We start from the raw sequence: 27,973 nt of genomic DNA, 5'->3' as shown, positions 1-27,973 counted from the left end.
TTTGTTTTGATTAGCCATTTTATCAGAGGATTAATTTTGTCAGTAATGCACATATTCCCACGCCTAAAGTAAGCTATGAGTTCCAAGTAAGGACAACCCCGTTCTGCTGACCCAGGCGGAAATAAAGATCACAAAATTGCCCAATCCGGCGGAAGAGACCCTGGGCCGACAGCTACATCTGCATTCCAGTCTCGCCGTCCCTTGGGCGTGACCGACCAGCGGTTTAATGTATGGGCCAGGGATGGGAATCCTTCTGTAACCTTGCCAAGGAGAGGAAAAAGGCACCGGTCCCTCCCCCCCATATCCCACCCTCCAGGTTTCTTTGCTTCCCGCTCAATGGGCGTTCCATGTACAGTGCCAGGGACATCCCGGGATGCGTCCAGGAGGAAGTCCCAGGACGTTTCCCGAAGAGCAGCCCCTGCTTCCCCCGAGCACCTTCTCGCGGCCCAGCGGAGCACCCGAAGCTCCCGCGCAGCCCCAGCTGACGACCCCGACGGGCGCGGAGGCCCCGCCCATCCCGGCCGGCCCCGCCCCAGACCCCGCCCCGCCCAGCCGCGGCCTCCCATTGGCGGCCCGGCACGTCAGTCGGTCCCCGGGCGCCCGGGGCGGGAGCGCGGACGGCCGACCCCGCCCCGCGCCTCCCGCGCCCGCCCGCCGCCGTGAAGCGAGCCCCGGCGCCGGCGGGCGGCCGCCGCGTCTGACAGACCCACGAGCGGAGGCTCCGCGCCCGTGCGCAGCGCGCGGCCGGCATGGCGGCGCAGAGGAGCCCCCCGCGGGCGCGGGAGTGGCCTCGCACCCCCGCCGCAGGTGGGCCCTGGCGGGGCGGGGGGCGCGCGGCGGGGCGGGCGGGGCCGCGGGCAGCCGGGACGCGCGCCTCCGCCGGCCGTCGGCGCAGCCTGGGGCTTTGGGGTGCGAGGCGGCGCTCCGAGGGGCCCCAGGTGCCGGTGCGCCCTTGCAGGGCGGGGGCTGTCGGGCTGCCCCCCACACGCCCCCTGCAGGGTCGGAGCAGCCGTCGGGGACGGGGGCGGCATCTGAAGAAGGAACCACGCCCTCGGAAGCAGAGCTGTTGGGGTCGAGGCAGCGCGCGACCCGCCAAGGCGGGGGAGGCAGGGTCCTGGAACCAGCAAGCCGGTCCTGCGGGCTGGGCTGGGCCGGGCTGGGGGGCCAGGCAGCGGTTGGGGTCGGGTCCTCCGCCGAGGGGCGGCAGTGTCCCCTCCTCGGCGTCCCCTCTGAGCACTCGATTGTTGTCGGAGGGAAGTTGACGGGTTTCGCGCTTTGCTGGCAGAGGATGTGGCCCACACCTTCGCGGCAATCGAGACTCGCTGAACAAAGAGAAAACTGGCTTTTTTAAACAAAAATGTCACCTGGGACAAAAGCAGCGGCGCAGGATGGCACAGGTCGCGCGCGCAAGCCCCGTCGCTGAAGTCGGGTGGGGGGGGGCCCTGTGTCCTGGCGTGTCCCCCTCCGCGGCGGTGGCTGGGGCCTCACCGTAGACGGGCAGGGTAGACGGGCAGGGTGTTTTCCTTCCCAGACCTTCAGCTGTGCCCTCGGTTCCCAGCTCCGAGCAAGATGAGCATCGCTGCTTCTCAGTTGGGAGCACATTCCCGTTTCTGTGTGTCTTGGTGGCCACGCCAGGGGCGTGAGCCCGCCGGTGAATTTGGGGAGCATGCCTGTTCACAGAGTTTGGGCTCCAGTGACCGCAGCATTTATGGGAGGTTGGCAGGTGCTGGGACCGCTTATTGCTGTTCGTGGTTCCAGCTTTTGATTCACACAGCAGGCTGTTGGGTGTCGTGGAAACAGCGCTGTTCTGGGAGTCAGGACTTGAGTTCTGGACGTCATTCTGCCCACGACTGTGCTCCTAGAAGCCACACCACTCTGCACTTCCGTATCCGTATCCATAGAATGAGGGCATTGGACTAGCTGATCCATAAGGCCCCTCCCAGTCTAGCATTCTGTGATTGACTTACCTCCTATTCTCAACAGTTTGGACAGTGAACTCATTTTTCAATCTTTCTGCACCTTGGATTATTATAGAATTACCCAAATATTTCCTATGAGTGTATTGTTTTGAACTTTTTATTATGTGATTTGCTTCCCTTCTCCCTGCCTTGTTTTGGCAGAGAAAGCAAAGTCAGAGATGGAGGTAAGAGCAGGTTTGGGAGGAAAAAGCTGGTTTGGGAGGCAGAAAGGTGCCTACTCTGGGCTTAACATAATCACCAGGAATTTTTCCTTCCAGTGCCCCAAGTGCAAGGTGTACCAGCACTGTGAGCCCAGAGAGAATTCTTTCCTCCTCTCCAGCCTGTGGGGCGTGCAGTTGGTGTGTGGCAGTGGAAGAATGTAATTCAAGGATCAGATTATGGAAAACTTTTTTCTCCAAAACGTAACCTCCGAGGACTTCAAAACATAGTTTCCCTTCTTTGCTGGTTGTGTTTGGAAAAAAAAAGTTTTAAAATCAGTTGCCAAAACTAGGATGGGGATAGGTTTTCTACCTGCCCCTAATTCTTTTGGTAAGAGAGAGACCAAGATTCACTTTTGATGTAATGGCAAATGATAACAGGTAACACTCGACAATAAACAGCAGCAGAGGAAACCCACAGAATGGGTAGGGATGGGAAGAAGTTTTTGGTAGCCATTTTTACTATTTTTAAGTGTTTGGATATTGAGCATCATGAACTAAACATCTGTGCATAATATTTTGGAAAAGACACTGTCAGAATCAGAATATTAGACAGGGAAGAGGCACCGAAGTTCATTGATACAATGCCCTGAAGCCCAGAGGGGACAGAGGAGGACGCGGGAAGAGCCACACCCAGTGTGGGATAAGCTCAGTTCTCAGCACACCTCTGGCAGTCTGGCGTTTGAGGAGGGGGTGTGTGCCCCACACTCCTCCTGGCTCCTCTGGCCAGCCTCAGAGTCATTAACTGTTCCGGTTAGTTCGGGCTCTGTTGTGGTTCTTCACTGCCGTCCGTCTCCATCTGTTTAGTGGAAATGTGAGGGGAGAGACAAGACTGCGAGTTTCCAACCATGTTCTCAGGAGCTGCAGGACTCTGGGGGGGTCCCTACCGGCTGGCCTAGGGGGACAGGAATGCCCAGTGTGGAATGGGGGACCATCAGTCAGGTCCCCCCACTCCAGCTGTACACGGAGCAGCTCTGCTTTTTTTTTTTTTTCCCGCCTGTTTTATATGCTGTTCTGGGTAAGATTTTGTTTTGGGAAGAGTCTAATGCTAAACAAAAAGTTTAGAAATAATGGTAATGGCTAATATTTTTGAGTGCTGCTTGTGTCTTTATTTATTACATGTAAAGGGCTTAGAACCATGCATGGCCCATAGTAAGCACTCAAAAGTTAGCTGCTGTTATTCTCATTACCTTATACTATGAGATAGTTATTTTTATCCCCATTTTATGAACCCAAGTCACATACAAACTTCTACAAGATCTCGCACTTCCTGCCTAGACGTTTCTGCTAATTAAAAGGTGTGTATTCCTCCATATCATGGATTCCGTTTGAGGATGACTTTATGTATGAAGTAGATGTTTCTCACCCTCCGTACACTGTCTTCGACCTGTCCCCTTGGGTGGTCACAGGTACCACGCTAGGCAGGCAGGTGAGTTCACCTGGTGAGCACTTCTTTGTTTAAGGGGAGAGTGGGCGTATCAGAACAGCGAGTGACCCGGCGGCTGGTCGGCGGCAAGTGGAGCGATAAGGATTGAGGGGTGCACACATTCCCGGTGGGCTGCAAAGGGTGCCGAGGAATAGGAGCTTATTCTAGAACCAGTGCCTTCAAGGCCTTTGCTCTCAAGGAGCTGAGCAGTGAGCGGAGGGGTTGTGGGCGGTGGACAGTGTGGGCCTGGGGGAGAGGAGCACGTAGCTGCGCTTCTCTGTGTGCTGGATGTCACCTTAAAGAGAAATATTTTCCTTTTTTAAAAAATTCAAGGGCTTAGGTAAAAAAACAACAAACACTGCAATTAAAAATACATGCACACAACAGAAAGCTTAAAACCAGAGGTCCATCTTTGATATTTTTTGCCAGCCTGTTTGCCCCACTTTATACTTCTACTCGTACATTTCTGTAAGATGGATTAAATACCAAATAAAATGTAAATTTTGGTACCACGTGTTTTAGCTAAGTAGAAATTCTTGATTGGCACAATTATTAATTTGCAAATGTCCTTTTACCTGCCTCCCTGGGGTGGGTGGGTGCTGTCCTATGTGCCTATAGCACCCAGTGCTGTCCCCGCCACAGCAACAGTGGGCATTTGAGTTCTCTTCGTGGTGCTAGATGCAGAGACACTGCCCACAGACAATCTTATGTAAGCTTTACAACCACCACTCTGTGACGCTCAGAATAGTTATGAAATTTGCTCAGAGTTTCCAGCTAGCAAGTGATGGCCAGGATTCAAACCCTGGCAGTGTGGCTCCACCTATAACAGATTCTTAACCATCGCCTGCTTCTGTCTCCTGAAACAGTTCAGGCTTATACCTGAGAGCACTCTAGTTTCCAAGTTTACCTCATCGCATTTAAGGTGTTCTAAATCAAAGTTGGGTTATCATTTTTATAACGTTGTTGCTCAAGGTAATTCACAGGTGTAGGGTCAGGAGAAGAGAGGTTATGAAAAGTCATCCTTGTTGAGCTAAAACTTCCTGCATACCTGGTTCCTCGTATTGGCTGTTAAAGTCTACGTAACTTTTAGAGGAGTTATCGGACTAGTGTATTTGACCTTTCTCTCCTCTCCACTTGAATCCTCTGGTAAATGTTCAGTTACTTAGGACGATCTGTTCCCAAAATTGAGGTGTATGTATGCACATTTACTGATTTGTAATTAATTTAATGGAAGAACATGTAAATGTCCCTTCACAATAAATCAACAGAGAGAAGTTGTTTCTGCACTCGTTTTTCCCGTGATCTTTTATTCTACTCATACTCCATTTTTCTACTTTCTCATTTAACTGGAGCCAGAATAGACAGGTGGCATCATGTTTAAAATAAGAGGATGATAAAATGCTTATGTTCATTTATTTCTAGGAGACTAGGTGACTAAGGACTATTGTCTGTTACTACTGTTGATGGGATTCCCAGGTAATAAACAAAAATCCCAGAAACTGTAGCACGTAAAAATGCTATGCTGGATAAATCTCTGAATTAAGAATTTAATAGTCTTTTCTTGTTGATTTAACTGTGCGACTATGACTTTGAGTCTATGTGGAATTGTTGGATAATAGATACATAGTAATTTGAAATACCTTATTAGCTCTTTCTCTGCTTGCTTTTAGTGAATTTTAGGGTTATTCTTCTAGCAGAAGGAGTAATAATGTAATTGGAATTCGGTTTCTCAAGAGAGTCCTCCTCCAATTCAGAGAGAAGTGGAATCTCTGACAGTCACAGGAGTGACTGTCAAAAAAAGGAGAAGCCTACTGTCCTGTCTTGTGCCCATTACAGTGAATAGGTGCTCCCTGCTCTCTCCAGGCTTGGAGTAGCCTCTGTGGGTACAAACCAGTTCCCCAGTGGCTTGGGAATGGAGGTGGGCAGAGGAGCTGGTGGTGGGAGCTCATCGGGGAGCGTGCTTTGAACAGTTTGTGTCTTTCGTCTAAACCAGGGCAGTTGTTCCCCGGAGTGTTTAGTCTCCCAAGTTTAAGAGAAGTGAACTAAATTCCATCTTGCCTGGTAAAGACAGACTTTCCCCTAGGTCTTAGAATAACGCCTGCCACATCGTGGGTGTATTTGTTGACCTGTGACAAGAAGGCCTCAACTTTCCGGTGAGATCTCTAAAGTGACCGGAAAACTAAGTGCTCTGTGCCTTCCAAATCAGCCGCTAGGACAGGTCGAAATGCGAGGAGGAAGCCGAATGGCAGATAGGAAAGGGGAAGTGGAAGAGATGGCAACCCAGTGCTGGCGTGGGCTGAACGTAATCAGTCACCATCTAGATGTGACCGGCTGGATGGCACATATGTCAGCGGATGAGGTCAGCTCTTTGTCATTTCACTTGGCATTTAAAAAATGAACTTGGCGTTCCGTCTGTAGCTAAGAATTAGGTTGACTACTCAACCTACTTGAAAGGCAAACGTGGCCAATGGAATTGTTAGTATAAATGTCGGGTCCCTCGTTTTGCACCTGAAGCAGTGCAAGACTCGGGTGTATGGATCCTTTCCTCTGAAATCTGAAGTAGAGAGAAAAATCACTTGAACTGAGTTTATTAGATCCATTTTATCCATTGTATATTACTCTGTTTTGTTTTCTAAGTATTGTTAAACTTGGTTTTGAGTACTTGGTGATTGTCATGATAGAGGACTTGTACAGCCAGTGTTTGTTGACCTACCTTGTACTGTCTTGTGCGTCATGCTTTAATACTCCGGTGTCTTCTCCCGTATATACCTCATTGACTGATTTCTTCAAAATTTGGAGCCTGGAACATGTGAAGGTACAGTTGTCCCACTCCCTCCCTCCCAGTCTCCTCAACCTTCTTTTTTTTTTCTCGCTGTCTTTTAGAAACTGGTCACCTCCATGGAAGGCCTTGTGGAAAAGGCTCTTTATCAAAACTATGATTTCAGTCAACGGGTATAATCCATCTGTAGGACTAAGCATGCACTTCTAAGGGCTGGAGTATCTGCTGGCGTTTGTCAAGAGCTCCTGTATCTTCTCTACATGCTCAGGGCATCTTTCCCATGGTGCAAGTTTTGAGTAATGTTTTGAGTTTACTTGAACTTCAGTTGTTTCACAACTACTTAAAATCCTGTGTCTGGTGCCCCAACGTGACTGTTCCTCCAACTTAACTCTGAAACACGTTAATGTAAAGAGGCCTTTGGAGGATGAAGGTAAATGGCAGTTAACGGCCTGGCTTCCTTATGTTTGTTCATAGAGGAGGAAGCGGAGATCCAGAGTCACTCAGTTCTCTAGGACCAGACCCTGAGTTCCTGACTCTCTGGTACCTGCTCATTCCACTTCCTTGGAACCATCCCCCTAGGCTTCACATTCTCAGTTCCTGCTTTATGTTTACATGAGTGTAATTAAGGGAAGAGAAAACACACTAGTGGCTCACTATTTCTGACACCCATTTTAAAAGTTGGAAGGGACCAGTGCGATAGAGGCTATTTGTTAGGATCAGGTATTGTCGAGTAAAAAAACAACCCCAAATAAGTGAATCCAGTTTATTTCTCTCATGCCAAAGCTCAGGGGTGGCTCTCCAGGGCTGGAATGGGCTCCATGGTGTCAGGGGCCCAGGCTGCTTGTACTTTGTTTCTGCTGTGCGTGGCTTCCATGACCACAGCTACTTCCTGGTCCAAGATGGCTGCTGAATATCAGTCATCACAGTTACATTCCAGCTAATAGAGAGGAGGAAGGGCATGGAATACACCCCTGTCAACAAAGTCTTCTGAAAATTGCTCATAACACTTCTTAGAATTCACTCACACGGCTATACCCAGCACCTAGGGAGGATGGACTGTGAACATAGCCTTTATTCTGAGTAGCTGTGTATTCAGCCAAAAGTCAGGATTCTATTTCTGTGGAAGAAGAGAGAAGAAATACTGGGGCAAGCTGGCAGTCTCTGTCATGGAGATATATGGACTGGATCCTGATTACATGGATTCACTTTATTTATTCCACAAATATTTATTAACCGTCTACTATGTGCCTAGGCACCAAGAAAGCAGAGAGAAAACAGACGCAATCCCAGTCCTCAAGACGTTTACCTACATCGGGAGACAGACACTAATCAAACACAAACACAGTTGTGTAAACTATGATAAGGTCTGTAAAGGAAAAGGACACCATGTGCTATGGGACAGTGTAACGGGGATTTGATCAAACCTGGGGCTTGGGAACAGGTCAGAGGAGCTTTGCCCAAGGAAGTGACATCTGAGCTGAGAGCTGGAGAATGAGTAGAGTGAAGAATGTTCCAGACAGAGGGAAGAGCATGGGCAAAGCAGGCCGGGAGGTGGGAGTGAACAGTGATGGAGAGACTGAAGGCGGCCAGTCCTCTTGGAACAAGAGGAAGAGGTGAGAGAATGGGGGGAATCAGGGTCAGACCGCGGGGCCCTGGAGGTAGGGTGACCACACATCCCAGTGTGCCTGGGACTCAGGGATGTCCTGGGACATGGAACCTTCAGTGCTGAAACTGGGTGAGTCCTAGGCAAACCAGGGTGAGTTGGTCACCCTCCCTGGAGGCCCCATTAATAGTTGGGTTCCTTTATTATTAATTTCAGCAAAATTCCTTTTTAGGTAGCCATAGCTCCCGGCCATAGAAAGACGATTGACTAGTACAAGTAGCCCCTCACATTGCCAAAGGGAGAGAGGCACGAAACACAGGCAACACCTACGTGTAGTTGGATCACATGTCCAGGGAGACTTTTCCTTATCTGGCATGATTTCCCCTGACGGTGATTTTGGAAATTAACTGGCATGCAGTAATATATTTAAGATAACAGAAATGGCCAAGGGTGGAGGAAGCCCTTACTCCAGAGCAGTGTTTCTCATTGCTGGCAATGCATTGGGAACTTAAAAAAAGACGGGTGCCTGGGCCCTAGCCCCCCCAAATCAGAAAACCCATAGGGGGAGCCAGGCCAAGGGTGATTGTCTGCTCTGTAACAGTGTCTCTCAGACTTCAGTATGCATGTGTGCAAATCACTGGGGGCCTTGTAGAACACAGATTCTGCTTCTGTGGGGCCTGAAGGTCTGTATTTCCAGGGGCCCAGATGGTACTGATGTTGCTGGTCATAGACTTTGAGTGCAGTGCTCTGTAACGGTCGATGAGTTTGTTTTGAAGCCACTGGTTTCTTTTCAGGAGAGCAGATCTAAAGGACCACGTAAAGGTCGATGGGTCTGTGAGGGGAGGGAGAGGTAGAGACTGGGGAGGAAGACAGTAAGGTTTCTGCCATGTGCCGCCATCAGTGGTGGGCCCTTCTCAACCTATCGGTGGTTCCAGGAGGTGGTTGGAGTTACGTGGTGAGGCTGGTTCCTGGTTCCAGAAGAACCAGCTCCCCGAGGCTTCTGGCCAGCCTGGCGCACCCCGTGATGCATCATTACCTGTCTCATACCTTATCGAGAGGCCTTTCCAGCTCACTTCACTGGCTGCCAGGATTTGGGTCTTTCCTACAAGTAAGAAAAGCCAGAAACATTTTTAAATAGGAGATGACACATCCATTGAATGTAAAAAAACAAAACAAAAACACACTACCGGCTACAGAGTGGAAAATGGCGCTGGAGAAGGGAAGCCAATTAGAGATTAGTAACCGTTAGCGACAGAGCCCAGGTGATTCTGATTAATGGAAAAATCACAGCGGAGTGAAGTTGAAGACTGGCCTGTCTCAGAATGTGCCTTAGTTCTCTCTCGGTCACATGTTCATAAATGATTTGTATTGGGACGTGGAAGACAAGCTTAGTCTTTAAAGGTCTAAGAGTTGAGAGAGAGAGCGTGTGCTCCACAAAAGCCGTGGCGGGTTGAAGCAGTGAGCCAGATCCAGTAACGTGAAGTGTAGCAGGGATATATGTCAGCGTCTGGGTCTGAAAAGCACAAACTCATGCACATGATCTGGATGACCCCTTGCTTCCCTTCCTGGGTTCTGAACTCACTGAAGGGGTAGGCACGGGAGCCTGAGATTTTTTAAATTTCAGCTCAATAACATCCATCTGTCTTAGTTGTGTAGCCACATGGGCTCGCTAGCAGGGCCTGAGCTGAACTCACCCCTAAAAGGTCAGGCCTCTCTCCCAAGGAGACAACAGGCCCAAGGGCACCTCCTTGTGGGCAGGCAGATCTGGAGAGGAAGGGAGGGGGCTGAGCTGAGCAGATTCTCCTAAACCTGCCCATCAGATAAGTCTCTGTCCCTCAGGAGGGAGTAAAGTGAGACAGTAATTCTCTTACCCTTCGTGGGACAGAGACTAGCGCCAGATCTCCAGGAAAGCCCTTCCACCTGGAAATTTGAGGACAGTGGGATGAAAGCGCCTGCCCCTCTCTCCCCCTTCAGAAGATGGGGAGACACCCTCCAGCAACAGGTGTAAAGGGCTTTAAGTTGCCGGCAGTTCTGAATGTGAGTTGGTGGCGTTTTTATTTCTCAGCTCTACAATACTAATACAGTCACAGGCTGCATCAATTGGAATGTATCATCTAGAACAAGGTTTGGCAAATCAGTCCCCTCAGTTTTTATATGGCTTACGACCTAAAAATAGTTTTTACATTTTTCAGTGGTTGGAAAAAACAGTCTAAAGAAGAATACCATTTCCTGATATGTGAAACTTACGTGAAATTCAAATTTCAGTGCCCTTAAATAAAGTTTTCTTGGAACACAGCCCCACTGTGTATTATGTAATGGCTGCTTTCACTCTGTCTGGGCAGATTTAAGTAGCTGGCAAAGCCTACAGTACTTACCCTCTGACCCTGTACAGAACACTTGGTGACCCCTGGTCGAGAATGAAGAATTCACGTTACTGAATTCTCCTGGTTGGGTTACACTCAGGACATTGTCTTCTGAGCTGGGGTCTCCCTTTAAGTGTGCAGTGGGTTCAGAGAAGAGGGACTGGGATGATGAAGAGACTCCCCCCAAACCATATCATGGGAGGACAGGTTGAGAGAACGGGCCTTGTGTTACTCTGCGTCCTGGCCAGACCCCAACACCAGCACGCACTAACCCTGGGGAGCGAGGGTCGTGGCACTGTGGGCCTGGGCAAGCTGACCAGTAGCCTTTCCTGACAGGAGGGCATCGCACCACCAGACCACGAGCTCCCTGAGGGCAGGGTGCGTGTCTTGTCCTTTCCCTTCACTCCCTCCAGCCAGCGCCCAGCTCAGGGAGGGAGGTGAGGGGCAGGCAGGAGGAAGGTCTCCCAGCCCTTCCCTGTCCCTCCACCATTTGGCTTCTGTACTCCTCCTGCAGCACTTCCCGACCCTGATTAAAATTACCCGAACGGGGAATATTTAATCTAGAAAAGAAGAAGTCACAGTGGAAATGATAGCTGCCTTCTAAGTTTGTGCTTGACAATTGTTTTGAATTCTTGGAAGAGAATTACTCATGGGAGGCAGTTATGTTGTTAGTTCAAAGGGCAATGACCTTGAGTCAGAACATGTGGGTTCAAGTTCAGAAATCTCCTTGCTTTCTCAGGGCTTCAGTTTCTTCACCTCAAAGATGAAGCGTGCGTGTGACAGCTCATCGGATGACCAGGTCCACAGTGAACTAAGATTCCGCTTTCGCCTTAGAGGTGCTTTCAGGCCTGTAGGGGACACAGTCCTGAATACACCTAACCGACTTGCAGTGTGGACGGAGTGCAGAGGTAGCACCAGGGGGAAGGATTCGTTCTGCTGAGGGGCTGCTGTGAATAAGGCCTTGGAGAACAAGAATTCCAGCTCCTTCAGCCCAAAGCATTCTGTGACTGTGTGAAAGATTTAAAAGGTTGTGGTATAGAAGAGGAATCAGACATATTCCCCATGAGCCCATAATGATTCAAGTTGTGGTTACAGATCTGATCACATCAGCCTCTTGCTTAAAACCCTTCGGGGACTTTCCTTGCTCTTCAGTTAAACATCAGCGTCTTGGACAGGATCTGAGCCTTGCCAGCCTCCCCTCGCTTTCCTTCCCTTGTGAGCTCTTGTCCATCCTCTGGTCTCTGCTCTGCCTCGCATCCTAGGGGAAGCCTTCCCCTACTTCCCATGTTACCTCTACTGACAGAGCCACCTTCCTTTCCTCTGGGGCGTTGCCTTGGTCATGCCCCAAATGAGGAGGGTCCATCTGTGAATTGACACAGGAGAGGCCAGTCTGCTGCGTTCACGACTGTAGTGTCAGCTCTTGGCACAGTGCCTGGCCCGCAGGAGGAGCTTAATCTGTATTCATAGAATAATGATAGATTTTGATCAATAAGGAGAGAAATATTCCAGAGAAGGAAATGGACTCCCGCAAGAGGGAGTGAGTTCCCACCCTGAGAGGTGTGTAAACTGGTTGATGTCAAGATGGAGAGGAGATTGTAGCAAGGACTCAGATGACTCAGTTCACACCTCATGGCGCCTTTGGATTAGAGCACTCTCTTGTGGCTTACTGTTTGCAGCCATGAACCACTTAACGATGGGACACGTTCTCAGAAATGTGTTGTTAGGTGATTTCTTTGTTGTGCAAACTTCAGAATGTACTTACATACACCTAGATGGTATAGCTTACTACACACTGAGGCCGCATGGTACTAATCTCATGGACCACCGTTGGCTATGCGGTCGGTTGTTGACCGAAATGTTGTTATGCAGCGCGTGACTATAATTTTGTTCCGAACCTCTGTTATCACTGTTGTTCTCCACCGCTGGGGAAGCTTTTTGGGATCATCGAGGCTAAGTGATTTGTCTGAGGTCCTACAGTTAGAAAATGGCGGAATGAAGACAGAGTCCTGCGCTTGTTCGACCAAACCAGTTGTCTTTTCCGGGCCAGGGAGCCTGCCTGGTTGCATAAAGTGATCGTGCAGTTCTGTGATTTCCCAGGGAAGCAATTACAACTTGCTCTTCAATAGAAGCCTACCCCACCTACAGCTTATGTATTTTTATGGTTGGTTGGGTTTTAAAACCCCTTCACATCATTAGAAGATTAAACTTACCTTTTAAAGTGATGGGTTGCATTTAACACTCCTAAAGATATGCCCAGTAAATGAAAAAACTCTGAGCTATGATGTTATTAAAAAGACACACATGCAATCCTCTCAGTGTTTGGCAAGGAGCAGTTTCCTGTTGAATTTACTGACACTCTCAGTGTAACAAGAGCCTTGGGTAAAACCTGCCCAGTCCTGTGGGGACTGTGCTCAGAGCTTAAGTAGGTTGTATGACAGGCCTACAGCTGGATGTCTCACTGGTCATGACTTTCAAGATAGAAACCTTCACTTGGTGGTTCCTTCCTCAGCGATACTGATCTTGAAGTTGTTGGTTGTAGTACTTTACCAAGTGGAAGACGGTCGTTTCTTAATTGAGCAGAATTAATACCTGAGACACAAAAGCATGGAAGTCCTTTGACCTCCCCATTTCAAAGATTTATTAAGAGGATATTTTTCTGGATATTTCCCCCATAACTGATATAAAAACAGCCAGTTAACCTGTGCTTTTGCAAGATCTGAGACCATGTAAACCCAGTCTTTCACTCTGCTGTGCTGACTTGTTAAAACTCTCTCGTAGTTGCCCAGTCCTCCAAATTATTTAGAAACCTTGATGACCTGACAGCACTTGTTCTGTATGTTTATCATGCTGTTTGCATGTTGCTTAGTCTGTTTGTCTGCACTGATGTACAACGTTTTGCTTTATTCTGGAGGATCTGAGTTTCTCAGAACTAACCTCTCAGAGGTGACCTGCGGAGGAGTGGAGGACAGCCTGCCACCTGGGCATCCTGCTCTAGGGCCTTGTGTTACTCTGCGTCCTGGCCAGACCCCAACACCAGGACGCACTAACCCTGGGGAGCGAGGGTCGTGGCACCGTGGGCCTGGGCAAGCTGACCAGTAGCCTTTCCTGACAGGAGGGCATCGCACCACCAGACCACGAGCTCCCTGAGGGCAGGGTGCGTGTCTTGTCCTTTCCCTTCACTCCCTCCAGCCAGCGCCCAGCTCAGGGAGGGAGGTGAGGGGCAGGCGGGAGGAAGGTCTCCCAGCCCTTCCCTGTCCCTCCACCATTTGGCTTCTGTACTCCTCCTGCAGCACTTCCCGCCCCTGATTAGAATTACCCGAAAACCACATTCACTTCTTCAAAGGGAGCAGTGTTCCACAACACAGCTCAGAAGAGTGTGAGAAGTTTACCAACACTTCTGAAATGTCTGTGTCCTCCGCTTTGTCACCCTTACCCCCATCAGTCCGCTCCTCTGGCCACAGAGAAAGTGGCTGGCCGCCTCTCCCACCCCCTCTGTTTGCTTCCTGATCCATCAGTCTCTCTTGGCTACTCTTTCTTCTATCTCCTCTCCTGCTAATGAACCATAATAGGGCATAGAAGCAGATAGAAATATCTGTTGTATTTATTAAATTAAATGTAGTATTTTTTACCTTAAATTTTTAACAAATTATTTTACTCTATGTACATGTTTTCACTCCTTCTGCTATCTCAAACATGTAAATTAAATTGCTTTTTACGTCTTTTAGCTCAGGCCTAATTTCCCCTCTCCCTACTTGGTAGCTCTTGATCCGACACCTCTGCTTCGGGAGAGTCAAGGGGCCAGAGGCGGTTGACAGTGTAGATGTGTGTAGAGAAAGCATGCCATGTAGGGCTCCTGTACCATGAGCAAGGTTGGGAGAGGAAGTAGATGACGACTGTGCGGCCCGACCATGGGGAAGTAGGGTTAGTAAAGGATTGGCTATCTGGACCTGGAACACCATTGGAGGTGTGGGAGGCGAACAGACGTTGATGAGTTCCCATGAGAGCAAGGCTGACTCCAGGGTAGAATGCTGTCGGCATAGCCGCTCGGTTTCCGGCTCTTTCGTGTCTTTTAGTTTTGTTTTCAGGTTTGTTTTTTTTTCTTTTCGGTTTCCTGTTTTAATGTTTGAATTATTTCAGCTTTGGTACACTTTAGAGAACGGAAAAAAATTCTAAGTAGAATTTTACCACAAAAAACAGAGGCATTTTTTTTTTCAGTTCTAGTCAAGTGGTCTCATCTGCCATGTATAGTTGGAGTGATCACAGATCAGATTTTAGTCTCAGAGAGCCACCTTGTTGATTTCAGGAGGTTCTGGTATAATTACGCAAGAGTGTCTTAACTACTCAAGTGTCGCTTCTGACTGTAGGGGTTGGGGGCCCTCGGCATGTTTTAATGCTGATGACTGGGGGAATGTGAGACCTAGTTAATCCACTTTCCCGTACACTAGAAATGCACGATGCTTTATATATAGCCTCATTTCAGCCACCACCCAAGTGGTCCAGTCCAAAAGTATTAAAAAGAAATTTCATTTTTTGTCTCTTGGTGAACATTTAGAGAGGATCAAATTCATAATTCCTGGCAACACTTCTCTGTTTTCTGCCTCTTCTTGCAACCCTCACTTCCTGGAGATTCTTCATTGCGCAAACCTCCCCCCACCCCCCTCCACATGTTTCTTGCCCTTCCTTCTTACACCTCATTTTATTATGTAAGAATGACTGACTCTCTGGTGGTGGAGCCTTCCCTCCCTTCCTATTAGTCCAATCAGCATCACCCAAGGCTCGTCCGTCCTCTGTTAGCACTTCTCCGGGCAGGGGAAGGGAAAGTTGGACGGGCGACTGCTGAATCCTCCTTGGCAGGCTGGCAGAAGGGGGACCCCGTGACGATTCTGATGTTAGAAGTTTTGTCCCCTCTCAGCTGTATTTGGGGAAATGAGATTTGACTCATGAGATCATTCAAGTTGTGATCATGATAGTGTTTTTCTAGGTGCCTCATTTATGGTGCTCTCTTCTACGTTTGGTGTTTTTGAGTTGTAAGCTAGTTATTGACACATACAGGAGAAATTTTTTTAATTCTCTTTTTAGAGAGTCTTAATTCCTCTTGCTGTAGCAAAGCTGATTTGAGGATTTACACAGCTCTGTAATTCAAAAGCAGGATAGCCCAGTGATAAGTGATAAGGCCTGTAGCTGTACCACTTCCTTATTTGATCTCCCTCTCTCTCTCTCCCTCTCTCACAGTTTCCTCATCTGCAAAATAAGAGTGATTAGAGTAACAGCAATAAAAATAATATTGCACATTTATTGAGTATTTACGGTTGTCAGATGGTGTACTCAGCGCTTCCCCAGCATTTCCTTCAACCAGTGGATGCTGCTCCGACTCCGTTATCATGCAGTATCCACAGTAAGGGCGAGCATGCATTGAGCACTCCCTGTGTACCGGGCGAGTGCTGTGTACTGTTTCCATCCCCAGGGTAAGAAACAGAAGCTTAGGGAGGTGAAGTCGCCCACCCAGTGTATGTGCAGGGCAGGGGTGGCCCCACACTGTGGGCTGCAGAACCTCCTTACACCACGGCAGTGTTGGCAGGAGCAAATGAGATAGTTCTTGTAAAAAACTTAGCACAGGGTCTGGAACATAGCAAAAGCTCAAACTGTAGGTATTTTAATTATCAGTGAAGCCATACTTTTTTCTACTAAAACATTGTACTTCCTCTCCGTTGGTTTAGAAGCCCCACTCCTGATCACATTATCTGTGAACACCTCAGGATGTCTATGGGCTGCAGTCCATGTACCTAATAGGAAGGGGCTCTTGTGTCACATCTGCGAGGTCCTGGATGTGGTTGTGTGGCCAGGGCCGCAGGGATGGAAGGGAGCCGCTGCCTCCAGGTCGCACCCTGGTGATTATGCTCCCTGACCCTTCTTGGCTTGAGTTACTTGACCAAAACCTGTAGGTGCATTAGGTGGAGGGAGGCCGGGAGTTGAGGCTCTAGATTTGCGTGGGCAGGGGATGTTGAGCCCTCATGTGTTTTTTTCTGAGTTGATCATATTCTTTCTTTCTTGGGTTGCATGTGGAGTTTAATTTCGAGGATAAGGGCAGTGGGCTAGGGAAGTGTGTGTGTGTGTGTGTATGTGTGTGTAGGAGTGGGGAGAGCCATAATCTGCAGTGGGTCCCCTTGGAGGCCCTGGGCAGCTGCAGGAGAGGCCTCATGCTCAGGAGAGGGCCCTGATTCAGGGGTCTCAAACCAAATGCCCCGAGGTGCTGGGTGGTAACTTAAAAGACTGCAGCAAATTGGTTGGAGTGTGTGACAAATGAGAGCACGTGCCTCTGGAGGGGCAGCAGCCAGACCCCACCTCAGTGACTGTAAGCCCTCCAGGTCCGCACAGAAATGAGCACCACCCAGTGGGAAGTAGGCAGATGCTCTAAAAGGCTCTTCACAGAGGAAGCAACGTGACCGTGTTAGCACAGACATACAGATGACAGTGAAACATCACAGCCAGCACTGGGGTGTGGGGAAGTCGGGGGCCTCGTGCTCGTCTGTGTGGTGGGAGGGTAAATTGATAGCGATGTTTTGGAAAGCTCTTGGGCAACATCTTGTCAAAACTCAAAATGTGCACGCCCTTTGATCCTGAGTTTCCTCTTCTTGAAATTATCCTAAGAGCTACCACGAGTCCACAAGGACTGTGGAGGAGAATGTTTGTCTCAGCAATGTTGGTAAGAGTGAAAAATGGGAAACAATCCAAATGTTTATCAATAAGTCAATGATTACGTACATATATGATGGTCTATCTTTATAATGAAACGTTATGCATTCTTTAAAAAGAATAGTGTAGGGGCCACCTGGTGGTGTAGTGGTTAATTTCACACGCTCTGCTTCCAGGGCCCAGGGTTTGCAGGTTCAGATCCCCTGCGCAGACCTATGCACCACTTGTCAAGCCATGCTGTCCCACGTGCACAGTAGAGGAGGATTGGCACAGATGTTACCTCAGGGACCATCTTCCTCACAAAAGAAAAAAAAACAAAGAATAATGTAGATCTATACACACAGTGATATGAAAAGATGTCCAACTTATAATTTGATATGCAATTGGTATAAAGAGAAAAAACAAACTGTAAAATCGTGAGTAATATTCTGGTTTTCTAGAAAATGTTTATGATGACAATAAAGGAAATTATGTCACATAGGCAAAATTTTACTTCTTAATTTAAGAATTTACTAAAAATATTTGCATATGTTAGAATTTTCAAAGTTGGGAAATCCATCTGAATTTATAAAAGTATAAATTATAGATGTAAAGGCAGTATAGCTTTACACTTGTGTGTGTGTGTGTGTGTGTGTGAGAAGGATTAGCCCTGAGCTAACATCTGATGGCAATCCTCCTCTGCTTTTTGCTGAGGAAGACTGGCCCTGGGCTAATGTCTTTTCCCACCTTCCTCCACTTTATATGGGACGCCGCCACAGCATGGCCTGACAAGCGGTGCGTCAGTGCACGTCCGGGATCCGAACCTGTGAACCCCGGGCCGCTGAAGTGGAGCTCGAGCACTTAACTGCTATGCCACCGGGCTGGCCCATAGCTTTACATTTTTAAACAATTCATAGAAAGTTTTACTAAATATCCAGGTAGGAGTAAATATTATAATAGCTAATCAGTTCCAAACAAATAAGCACCTGTTTTTGAAAATGTCCTTTTAAATAATTACAAATATGTGTATTTTTATTTGCTGGTAACTTTCTTTGCTGGTAAATTATCGAGAGTGTAAATGCATCAAATATCCACATCAAATATCCACATGATCAAAAATGCTAAAATTGTAGATTCTGAATTGAGGCTTCTCCTAGGTTAATCGTTGGAATTTCACTACACCATGTACTAGGGAGGGGACTATTTCACAATGAACCCCAGGAGGTTTGGCCACCATTCAAAAGTCCTCTTCCTCATTTGTACTTCAGCATTTTGCATGCTCAAACATCGTATAATTAGGAGTCGGCTGCACATAGGGAAATATTGCAAATACACAGTGTGAGCTCTCCAGGCCTGTTAATTTTCTCTCTTGTCAAATCAGGAATCATAGAGTCAACCGTAAGCAGCACATGTATCTCATCTCATGACTCTTCCAAGTGGTCCAGTTTCTGGAAGTGATGTCTGTATGCCTGCTGTTCTGTGTTCGCGTCACTTGTTCTGTGTGTTAAGGTGATGCCGTATGTTATGGCTCATGATTTAAGAACGTCACAGTGGGTGGAGGTGGGTGGTAGCAGGGTCGCTAGAGGCCCCCTGCGGTGACTGCCTCCCGTGCACTCGTGCGCTCAGTGCCAGCCGAGTCCCCGGAAGCATTCCTGGATTCAGCAGGTATTCAACACAGCCCACAGTGCACTGCGCTGGTTCTTAATTTCATTCCTTCTTTCCCCAGTGAGGTCAGTATTTTCCCCCCACTTCACAGTCAAGACAGTTCAGGGTGAGAGAAGTTAGGTTCCCACAGTCACACAGCTAGGAAAGTAGGGGAAGCAGGTCTTGAATTCAGGTTTGAGGGATTCTGAAACCCATGCTCTTCGCGTTCACTATTCCTCTTGAATTTTGTGGAACAAAGATATTCTTAAATGTGACACTGATTACAGGAGAACTAGGCCTTTAATTTTTAGATTGAATTTTTGAGTGCTTTAAAAAATGTTTATGTCGGGCCGGCGCCGTGGCTTAGCGGTTAGGTGCGCGCGCTCCGCTACTGGCGGCCCGGGTTCAGATCCCCGGCGCGCATCGACTCTCTGGCCATGCTGAGGCCGCGTCCCACATACAGCAACTAGAAGGACGTGCAGCTATGACATACAACTATCTCCTGGGGCTTTGGGGGAAAAAATAAATAAATAAAATTATAAAAAATGTTTATGTAAATCGATGATCAACACTTTGCAAGTAAAATAATCCAATGTATCTTTTTTTTTTCCCTTAAAGCAGACTTGTGTAAATGTGATATGCTTTTTCTTTTATTATTATTAAATTTTTGTAGGAAGTGACCAAGTTCACTCCTGGACACTAGTCACCAGCCAAGCCTTAGATACTGCTTGGAGAATAGCAAAGGGGTCGGTGATGTTGGCAGTTTCGTTTCTGGTGGCCACCCTGTGCTACTTCAGAAGGCTGCATTTATATGTAGGGCGTCGGCTGAAATGGTAGGTCGTTGTATCATCTTTAAATTTCAAAAATACCCTTGCTATTCAAAGTAGAATTTTGATATTATTGTTTCCTTTATCTTTTAGGTGGATTGGATATCTGCAGAGAAAATTCAAAAGTAAATATTTTCATGCATATGTTTCCATATTTTTAAGGTGCAGAGAGCGTTCAAGAAGGGAGAAGGAAGGGAAAATTAACTACCTTTTATTTCTGATTCGGTCCAGGGAACCTCAGCGTGGAGGCAGAAGTTGATTTACTCAGTTATTGTGCAAGAGAATGGAAAGGAGAGACACCCCGGGCCAAGCTGATGAGGAAGGTGTGTCATTTATAAAGCTCATGGAAGGTGGAGAATTTGTGTGTAAAAATCAGGAAACAAACATTCCATTTTGCTTTACTAAATCCAAAGATCAACTAATACCAAATGTGACGCAAGAACAAATTGTGGCTCTAATTAAAAAGCCAAACAGCTGCTAGACATTGGCTTCTGGCCTTTTCCCTAGAGCTAGTGCCTTCAAGGACGTGGGTAAATTAGGCCTGTAATTTCAGGAAACTTGGGCGTTGTACTCTTCAGCTCTCTCCTGGCCGGGCCTATTAAACATCTGCACAGGCAGTGCGGACTTCTGTCCTTGAAGAGGTCGGGCACCTTGACATAAAGTATTTTGAGGATTTTTAGAATTTTCCATTGGACCAACCTTGTCAATAGCAAAAGCAAAAAAAAAAAAAAAAAAAAGTTACATTTAAAATGCTCCTTGGCGTGGTCTTAAAAGTATATGATGTTTTTCACTAGGGTCAAGTTGTATCCATCATCTCCCCGAAATGACACCCACTGGCGCTGGGCCTCCAGGAAGTTATCAATTAAAATAGCATGACATGGACACATGTCACTTTAAAATGACAAGTGGTCACATTCGTAATTTATAATTGTTTTTGTTTCTGTTGTCCACTTTATTTGGGAGTAACGCCTTGCTGAAAATACAGTGAATTCACTTTCTTTATTCTCTTATCCAATGGAATTAGAAACCAGCTTTCTCTTTTTGTGCTAATAGGCCTATGAGGAGCTCTTTTGGCGGCGTCACATTAAATGTGTTCGACCAGTAAAGAGAGATAACTACGATGCGCTGAGATCGGTGTTGTTTCAGATATTCAGCCAGGGCCTCTCTTTTCCATCCTGGATGAAAGAAAAAGACATCGTTAAGGTAAGTCCTCCTCCTGGAGAGACGGGAAACGTCACGTTGACAATACCTGCCACACAGACTCTGCAGGTCTTCTGTGGGCGGCTCTGTACACGGGCGTCATGAGACTGAAGGGGCCTTTAGCCCAGTCCTCTGTCTCTCATGTAACTTTGCAAATAAACCATGTCAGAAAGATAGTCCTCCTCAGTTTTGTTTGTTTCTACCGTCTTTTCTTGAGAAGAGCATCTGTCCTTAAGTAAGGTGGTCTACTAAAATTCACTTTTTACTCTATAGTTGTTTGAGTTTAGACAGACGCATGCAATGTGTAACCACCACCCCAAAGCTTCTTTCGTATTCCTTTATAGTCAATCCTTCTCTCACCCCCAGTCCTGGGCCACCACTGATATGTCTTCTGTCCCTGTAGTTTTGCCTTTTCCAGAATGTCATATAAATGGAATTATCCAGTGTGTAGCCTTTTGAATCTGACTTCTTTCACTTAGCATAATGCATTTTCAGATCATCCGTGTGGTTGCGTGAATTTGTAGTTCATTCCTTTCTATTGTCGAGTGGTATTCCTTGACATGAACGTAATACAGTTTGTTTATCCATCTACCAATAGAAGGACATCTGGATTGTTTCCAGTTTTGGCAACTGTGAATAAAGCTGTTATAAATATTCCCATACAAGATTTGTTTGAACATAAGTTTGTATTCCTTTTGGGTAAATACCTAGGAGTGAGATTGCTGGGTCATATGGTAGGTCTATGATTAACTTTATAAGAACCTCCAAACTATTTTCCAAAGTGGCTCTGCCATTTTGCGTTCCCACCAGTAATGTCTAAGAGTTCCAGTCGCTCCACATTCTCCAGTTGCTCCAGTATTGTCAGGTTTGGGGCTTTTTTTTAGCCGTTCTAATCGGTGTGCATTGGTATCATTGTGCTTTTAGTTTGCATTCCCCTAACGAGTAATGATATTGAGCATCTCTTCATATGCTTATTTGCCATCCATATTATCTTCTTGCAGAAATGTCTGTTCATATCTTTTGCCCATTTTTTATTGGGTTTGTTTTTTTTATTATTGATTGAGTTTTGAGAGTTCTTTATATATTCTAAATACAAGTGCTTTATCAGATATGTGATTTGCAAGTATTTTCTCCCAGTCTGTGCTTGTTTTTTCATTTTCTTAACAGTGTAGGGCAGTACCTTCTGGATGAATAACCTGAATTTTTATTTTGAATGTAGTATGCCTAATCTAGGATGTACATTTAAGAATGGAGGAGCAAAGAAATATAAAGTATATGCATATACATAGCTACATGTTCTGTTTCCTTAACATTTTAAGTTTAGAGTTGTTTTTGTTAGTTTCATTTCATCTAGCAAATGCTTGTCAAGGGTATGTAGTGTGCTGGCCCTGCTGCTAGTTGCTGAGGACAGAGAATGCAACCGAGACCTTGGGCTTCACAAACTCAGCCAGCTTGGAAAATGTATTGGATATTTACGATGGATCAGATTGTTCCGTATTCCATAATCTTATTTAATCCCAACAAGAGTCCCATAAAGTGGATAGTATTGTCCTTGATTTACAGTGGAGGGTGAGGCTAAGAAGTTAAATAACCTGTGCTGGTTGAGTAATCTCTCTGCTGGTAAGTGACAGCTGGGTTTGGATCCCACAGTGCATCCTTCTAAATCCGTGTGTTCCCTGATGTACTGTTACTCTAACATTCTTTGGTTAAAAATAATTGCTACAGGGATATACCTAGGAAGCTGGGGAAGTGTTTTATCCAAAAAGATTGTTTCTATAGACATAATCTTCGTTTAGGTTTTCATCAGTTGTGAAATTGTGAATTAAGAATGTGATCCAAATCGCTTAGTCCACAAATCTAAAAAGAATGACTATGTTTCTCCTTAACTGTTATGATAGTCTTTTAAAATGAAGATTGCCAAGTGAGATAAGACATGTGCTCTGACATATTCCAAATTGTGTGTAATAAATGTTGAGATACTAATCATTGCTGGCATCTACTTCCTTTTCAAGCTTCCTGAAAAACTGCTCTTTTCACAAGGTTGTAATTGGATCCAGCAATACAGTTTTGGTCCTGAGAAGTACACAGGTTCGAATGTGTTTGGAAAATTACGCAAATGTGTTGAATTACTGAAAATGCAGGTGAGTGTTTAGGGGGAGAAGAGACTAGGAATGAAAGCATGCAGCCCAAATGTAGCCACATTCTCTGATGTCAGGCCTCACTCTGTTACCGAAGCAGGAAATGCAGGCAGAAACACTTCCAGTAACTGATGGCTTCCTTTCCTTGTTCTTCCTTCTCCTTCCAAGTAATGAGTGAGAGCAGCGTTGTCCTACATGGTAATGAGGCCCGTTACGGGTTAAGGAGGCCTTTGGGGGCTGGCAGGAAGCCTTAACAATCATGTGCCTTTGTTTCCCTAGAAAAATGTGGTGCAAGGTCCAGACAGGGCACTCAGAAATGCCCTTTTAATAACGTGGGGACAGCACAGATGTTATAATTTGACTAAGAGTTTTTCCTGCCTTTTAATAAAGAGAGGGATTTTGGATTGTTAAAATGAATCCTCCTTGGGAAATACCGCAACATTTCTGTGCCATAGTTTTCTGATCTGCAAAACTGAAGTAGGAATAGTATCTACCCTCTACAGTATTGTGAGGATTCAATGAGTTAATACATGTAGGGTGCTTTAAACTGTGCCTGGCACATGGTGAGTGTTGAAGAAGACCAGTTAGCACTGTTCGTCTCTGGAATATTGTGTAACCCAGCTATCTTAAGCAGTTTTTGGAAATTGACTTGCTTAATATTTTACCTAGTAGGTGGTGCTTTTTTGGAAAAATATTTCATTTAAACTAGCTTGTTGGGGCCGGCCCCGTGGCTTAGCGGTTAAGTGCGTGCGCTCTGCTGCTGGCAGCCCGGGTTCGGATCCCGGGTGCGCACCGACACACCCGTTCTCTGGCCATGCTGAGGCCACGTCCTACATACAGCAACTAGAAGAATGTGCAGCTATGACATACAACTATCTACTGGGGCTTTGGGGGAAAAAAATAAATAAATAAAATCTTTAAACTAGCTTGTTATTGTGAAAGTAACATATATAGTCATGTGCTGTGTAACAGTGTTTCAGTCAACAATGGACCACATATGTGACAGTGGTCCCCTAAGATTAGTACATAGAACTTAGGTGTATAGTAGGCTGTACCATCTAGGTTTGTGTGAGTACAGTCTGTGATGTTCACACAATGACGAAATTGCCTAACAACACATTTCTCAGACTGTATCCCCATCCTTAACTGACGTATGACTGTACTCATGGCTTAAAAAATCAGTGTCCAAAGATATAAAATGGAAAGTTAAAGTCCCACTCCCCTCTATTAATCTTTAGTTTATTTTATAAGTACTTTAGAAGTTATGCAGTGGTGTCTGTAGTCACTGTCCCCTTCTAAATTTCACTTTCACATCTGTGTTTTTAGTGGACTGAATTCAGTGGCATTAAAGATTATCACAAGAGAGGAAGTATGTGCAACATCCTTTTTTCTGATGCTATTCTGGAATATAAACTCTATGAAGCTTTAAAGTTCATCATGCTTTATCAAGTCACTGAAGTTTATGAACAAATGAAGACTAAAAAGGTCATTCCCAGTCTTTTTCGACTCCTGTTTTCCCGGGAAACATCATCTGACCCTTTGAGCTTCATGATGAATCACCTCAATTCTATAGGCGATACCCGTGGCCTAGAGCAGGTAAACCGGGCAGAAGAACCATGTGTTTGATGGAGGGTGATATTAGCAAGACTTGAACACACAGATGTTTGGTGTTGACTTTTAGTCGTGATAAAACCAGCTGTGAAGAGGTGGTGGGTTGATCTTCTTGCCCCTGCAGTGGGGTAATAAACCTCCCTGCTCCGTGCTGGTTGCTGTGTGTCTGTCCAGCCCTGTGGCCGGAGAGCAGCAGGGCTGGGAGCCTCTCTGAACTTTCACACTGCTGCTCAGATGGTAACAGGTTCACACAACAGAGGTTTAGCCAGAAGAAAGTCCAGTTGGAAAGTGAGATAACATTTGGGAAAGCATTCGGTTACTTACTGCAGATAAATGGAAATTATTGAAATTTTAAAAATCCAGACAGTGTTTTTGTATCCTCATAGAAAAGGAGTTTTGTTCTGTTTTGTTTTGTTTTGCTTTCTTAGGAGGTGCACAAATTATCTGACATTTTTATAAAAATTGATTTAAAATGATATAAAACTAGTTGGAAAACAGTGTAATTTTTACTGTGAGCATTCCTTTATTTTTTATTAGTTTTTTTTTCAGCTTTCCCCTGTAATTTCTTCATGCTGGGCTACAGAGATGTTCCCCCACTCGTCCCCGGCCTTCCACGTAATGGACATTTGTTCCTAACTCTGTGCCCACTCAGTGGTTTGTGTGTGGGTCTGTAAACAAGCACGTTATTTCATAGGCTGCAGAAGCATACTGGTGGGAGGGCAGGAATCTGGAAATGTGTATTTGTGACCCCTCTTTCATCTCTTCCCCAGATTGATATGTTTGTACTTGGATACTCCCTTGAAGTGAAGATAAAAGTGTTCAGACTGTTCAAGTTTAACTCCAGAGACTTTGAAGTCTGCTACCCGGAAGAGCCGCTCAGGGAGTGGCCGGAGATCTCCCTGCTGACCGAGAATGACCGCCACTACCACATTCCCGTCTTTTAAGTCTGGCATGGACCGGGCGCTGCTCTCGCCAGTGACAGTGGTCACGTATGCAAGTCATGTTTCTCGAAAACCAAAACAAATGTTGCCGCCACTGAGGGAATTAGGACCTCCTTCCCCAGAATTACAGGTACACTGGACGGATGCACTCGGGTGATGGGCACGGATGGCTTTCCTGTGTTTTCAGTGATTTCCTCCAAAGCAGCTGCTCTCATGTATTTGTGGGTGGTGGTTTGACCTTGTTCATCAGGGCTCTGGTCACTTCACACACTGTGGGCCTTGAAGAGCACGAGGAAGTTTAATTTGGACAACAGCAGGAAAAAAAAGAGAAGAAAACAAATTGGGAAAAAAGACTAACCTGGAAAGAAAGAATTTCTTTGTCTCTATATTCTTCATTATGAATCTGGTCTTTGGCTGATTTTGGATCTTCATAAACATGGCCTTATTTTATGAGGAATCTATGGTATACTGATTTTCCAGAACCACTTGATTAACTGTAAAATCATGTGTTAGCGTGTGTGTATATATATCTTTATACATATATACATATGTAGATATATATACACACATATGTATACGTGTATAGTTTTATATATACATATGTAAACACATACACACACAAATAACCACTACTTTGTAATGTTATACAATTTGTTTTATATCTCTTTACATTTTTTTGTTACTGTTGCATCTGGCCAGTTTAATATGTTTTATATAGGTAAAAAAGATAAATTCTGTAGATTAAGGGTGGAATGACATTATTGAACTGTCATGAAAATATTAAACTCTGGTGTATTTACATGTGTATTTAATGTGTGGTAGGTAGAATCATGCTCCCCCAAAGATGTCTACGTCCTAATCCCCAGAACCTGTGAATATGTTGGGTTAAATGGCAAAGGCGAATAAGGTGGCAGGTGGAATTAAGGTACTAATCCTCTGACCTTGAAATAGGGAGATTAGTCTGGGTTCTCCAGGTGGGCCCCATGTAATCACAAGGGTCCTTAAAAGTGGAAGAAGGAATTGGAAGTGTGCGAGTCAGAAGGAAATGTGAAATACAGGGGAACAGTCAGAAAGAGATGCAACATTTCTGGCTGTGAAGATGGCGGAAAGAGCTCCAAGCCCAGGAATGTGGGGAGCCTCTGGAAGCTAGAAAAGGCCAGGGAACAGATTCTCCCCTAGAACCTCCAACGCAGCCTGCCAACACCGTGATTTTAGCCCTTGAGATCCATGTCAGACCTCTGACCTACAGAGCTGTAAATCATAAATCTGTGTTGTTTAAGTAGCTAAGTTTGTGGTAATGTGTTATAGCAGCAACCAACAACTAATATACTCTGGCTAACTAATTTTTGGTCATCTTTATTTTGGAAATACTTTTCTAGTTTATTTTGGTAATCTTTATTTTGGAGGTACTTTGCTAGTCTGTTTGTAATTTCAATAAAATACCAAAATAACTTTTAAAATCTTGGCTAATGATATACTATTTCAAAGTTACAAATCCCTTCTAAGAGTGACTTACTTAACATGTTTGATGCTAACATTTTCCCACATTTTCATATTGTGTCTACTAGCAGTAAAAAAGAGGTATATTAAATGCTGTGGTGTATGAAAGTAACACTCATATTCTTTTGTAATGGGGACAATCACCTGGATGTACTACATAAGCCACACGTCCAATAGTGTGTTGTGTTGTGCCTGCTTTGTTTTGTTTTCTGCTTGAAGAGTTAGAGAGTAATGAGCTCAGACAAGGGGCTTTGCGTTACCTCGATAGCCACACAAAACAGTAGTTTTTAATTGATCTTGACAGCCCTTTCCTGCTTGGAAGCCTCTGTGGTTTTGCGTAACCCCTGTCATTTAATTGATACTGTTGGAAGTGATCCCCTTGATGTGTTACTGTGACCAAGAAGGCATCAGCTCTTCGCTTTGTGTTCACAAGCAGACGTGATGACAGCCTGCAGCAGGCTGCTGTGACTGATTTGCATAAAAGTGCTGCTCCGTACTTCCAGCTCCAGGTGAGCTGTCCAGGCACCTACCTGGCGTTTGTGTATTACCATCCTCCTTGCATCTCCTTACGCATTGTAATTATTTCCACATCAGTCCAGGACTGCAAGGAATAACTTTTTCTCAGGATTGGCAGCCTATAGCTCTGTGACATATCAACGCATTATGTTTATCCTAAACTGTGTTAGGGGACGGGGCAGGGTGGGGCAAGAATTCCTTAAATAGAGAGACAAGACCAAATTGTGAAAAAAGGACATTTCAGTACAATGAGAGTAAAAAGTAAAGAAGACCTTTAAATAGTTGCTATATTTTGGGAAGGCATCAAAACAGAAGATTTTAAGGGAGGAGATATTATTTTTAAGGGAGGGTGTTTTTGTTTTGTTTAGTTTTTAATTCGGTTGTATAATGAATGTAACTGCATATAAATTAGCATGACATTTAAACGCCAACAATAAATTGGAGGTGCATTTCCTGTGTGATGACAACATTTAAAGTCTTTCTAACCTTATGTGTTATAAGTGATGAGAGAATTATGGCAAAAATGAAAACATATGCCCTTGTCCTTTTCTGATTTTAGAAGAAATTTCTCTCTCAC

At 45.6% G+C, this 27,973-nt stretch overlaps 1 protein-coding gene across 2 annotated transcripts; it reads left to right on the top strand.

Annotated features, from left to right (window-relative positions):
* The first annotated feature begins 711 nt into the window (after nt 1-711).
* OTULINL (OTU deubiquitinase with linear linkage specificity like) lies at nt 712-27,555 on the top strand. Of its 2 annotated transcripts, none has more exons than XM_058564324.1 (8): nt 712-807; nt 19,337-19,496; nt 19,584-19,615; nt 19,722-19,813; nt 20,544-20,693; nt 22,703-22,831; nt 24,155-24,424; nt 25,210-27,555. In XM_058564324.1, the coding sequence occupies exons 1-8, from the start codon at nt 750-752 to the stop codon at nt 25,381-25,383; spliced, it is 1,065 nt and encodes a 354-aa protein (XP_058420307.1). In that variant the 5' UTR covers nt 712-749; the 3' UTR covers nt 25,384-27,555. The 2 variants fall into 2 exon arrangements, with proteins under 2 accessions (XP_058420307.1, XP_058420308.1); XM_058564325.1 differs by lacking the exon at nt 712-807 and adding an exon at nt 14,088-14,432 and having other exon boundaries at nt 25,210-27,554.
* Nucleotides 27,556-27,973: the final 418 nt, after the last annotated feature.

Source organism: Diceros bicornis, chromosome 20 (assembly GCF_020826845.1).
Source record: "Diceros bicornis minor isolate mBicDic1 chromosome 20, mDicBic1.mat.cur, whole genome shotgun sequence".
NCBI classification, from domain to species: domain Eukaryota; kingdom Metazoa; phylum Chordata; class Mammalia; order Perissodactyla; family Rhinocerotidae; genus Diceros; species Diceros bicornis.
Note: the sequence above shows the minus strand (reverse complement) of the source record. Positions and strands in the feature narration are given on the sequence as shown.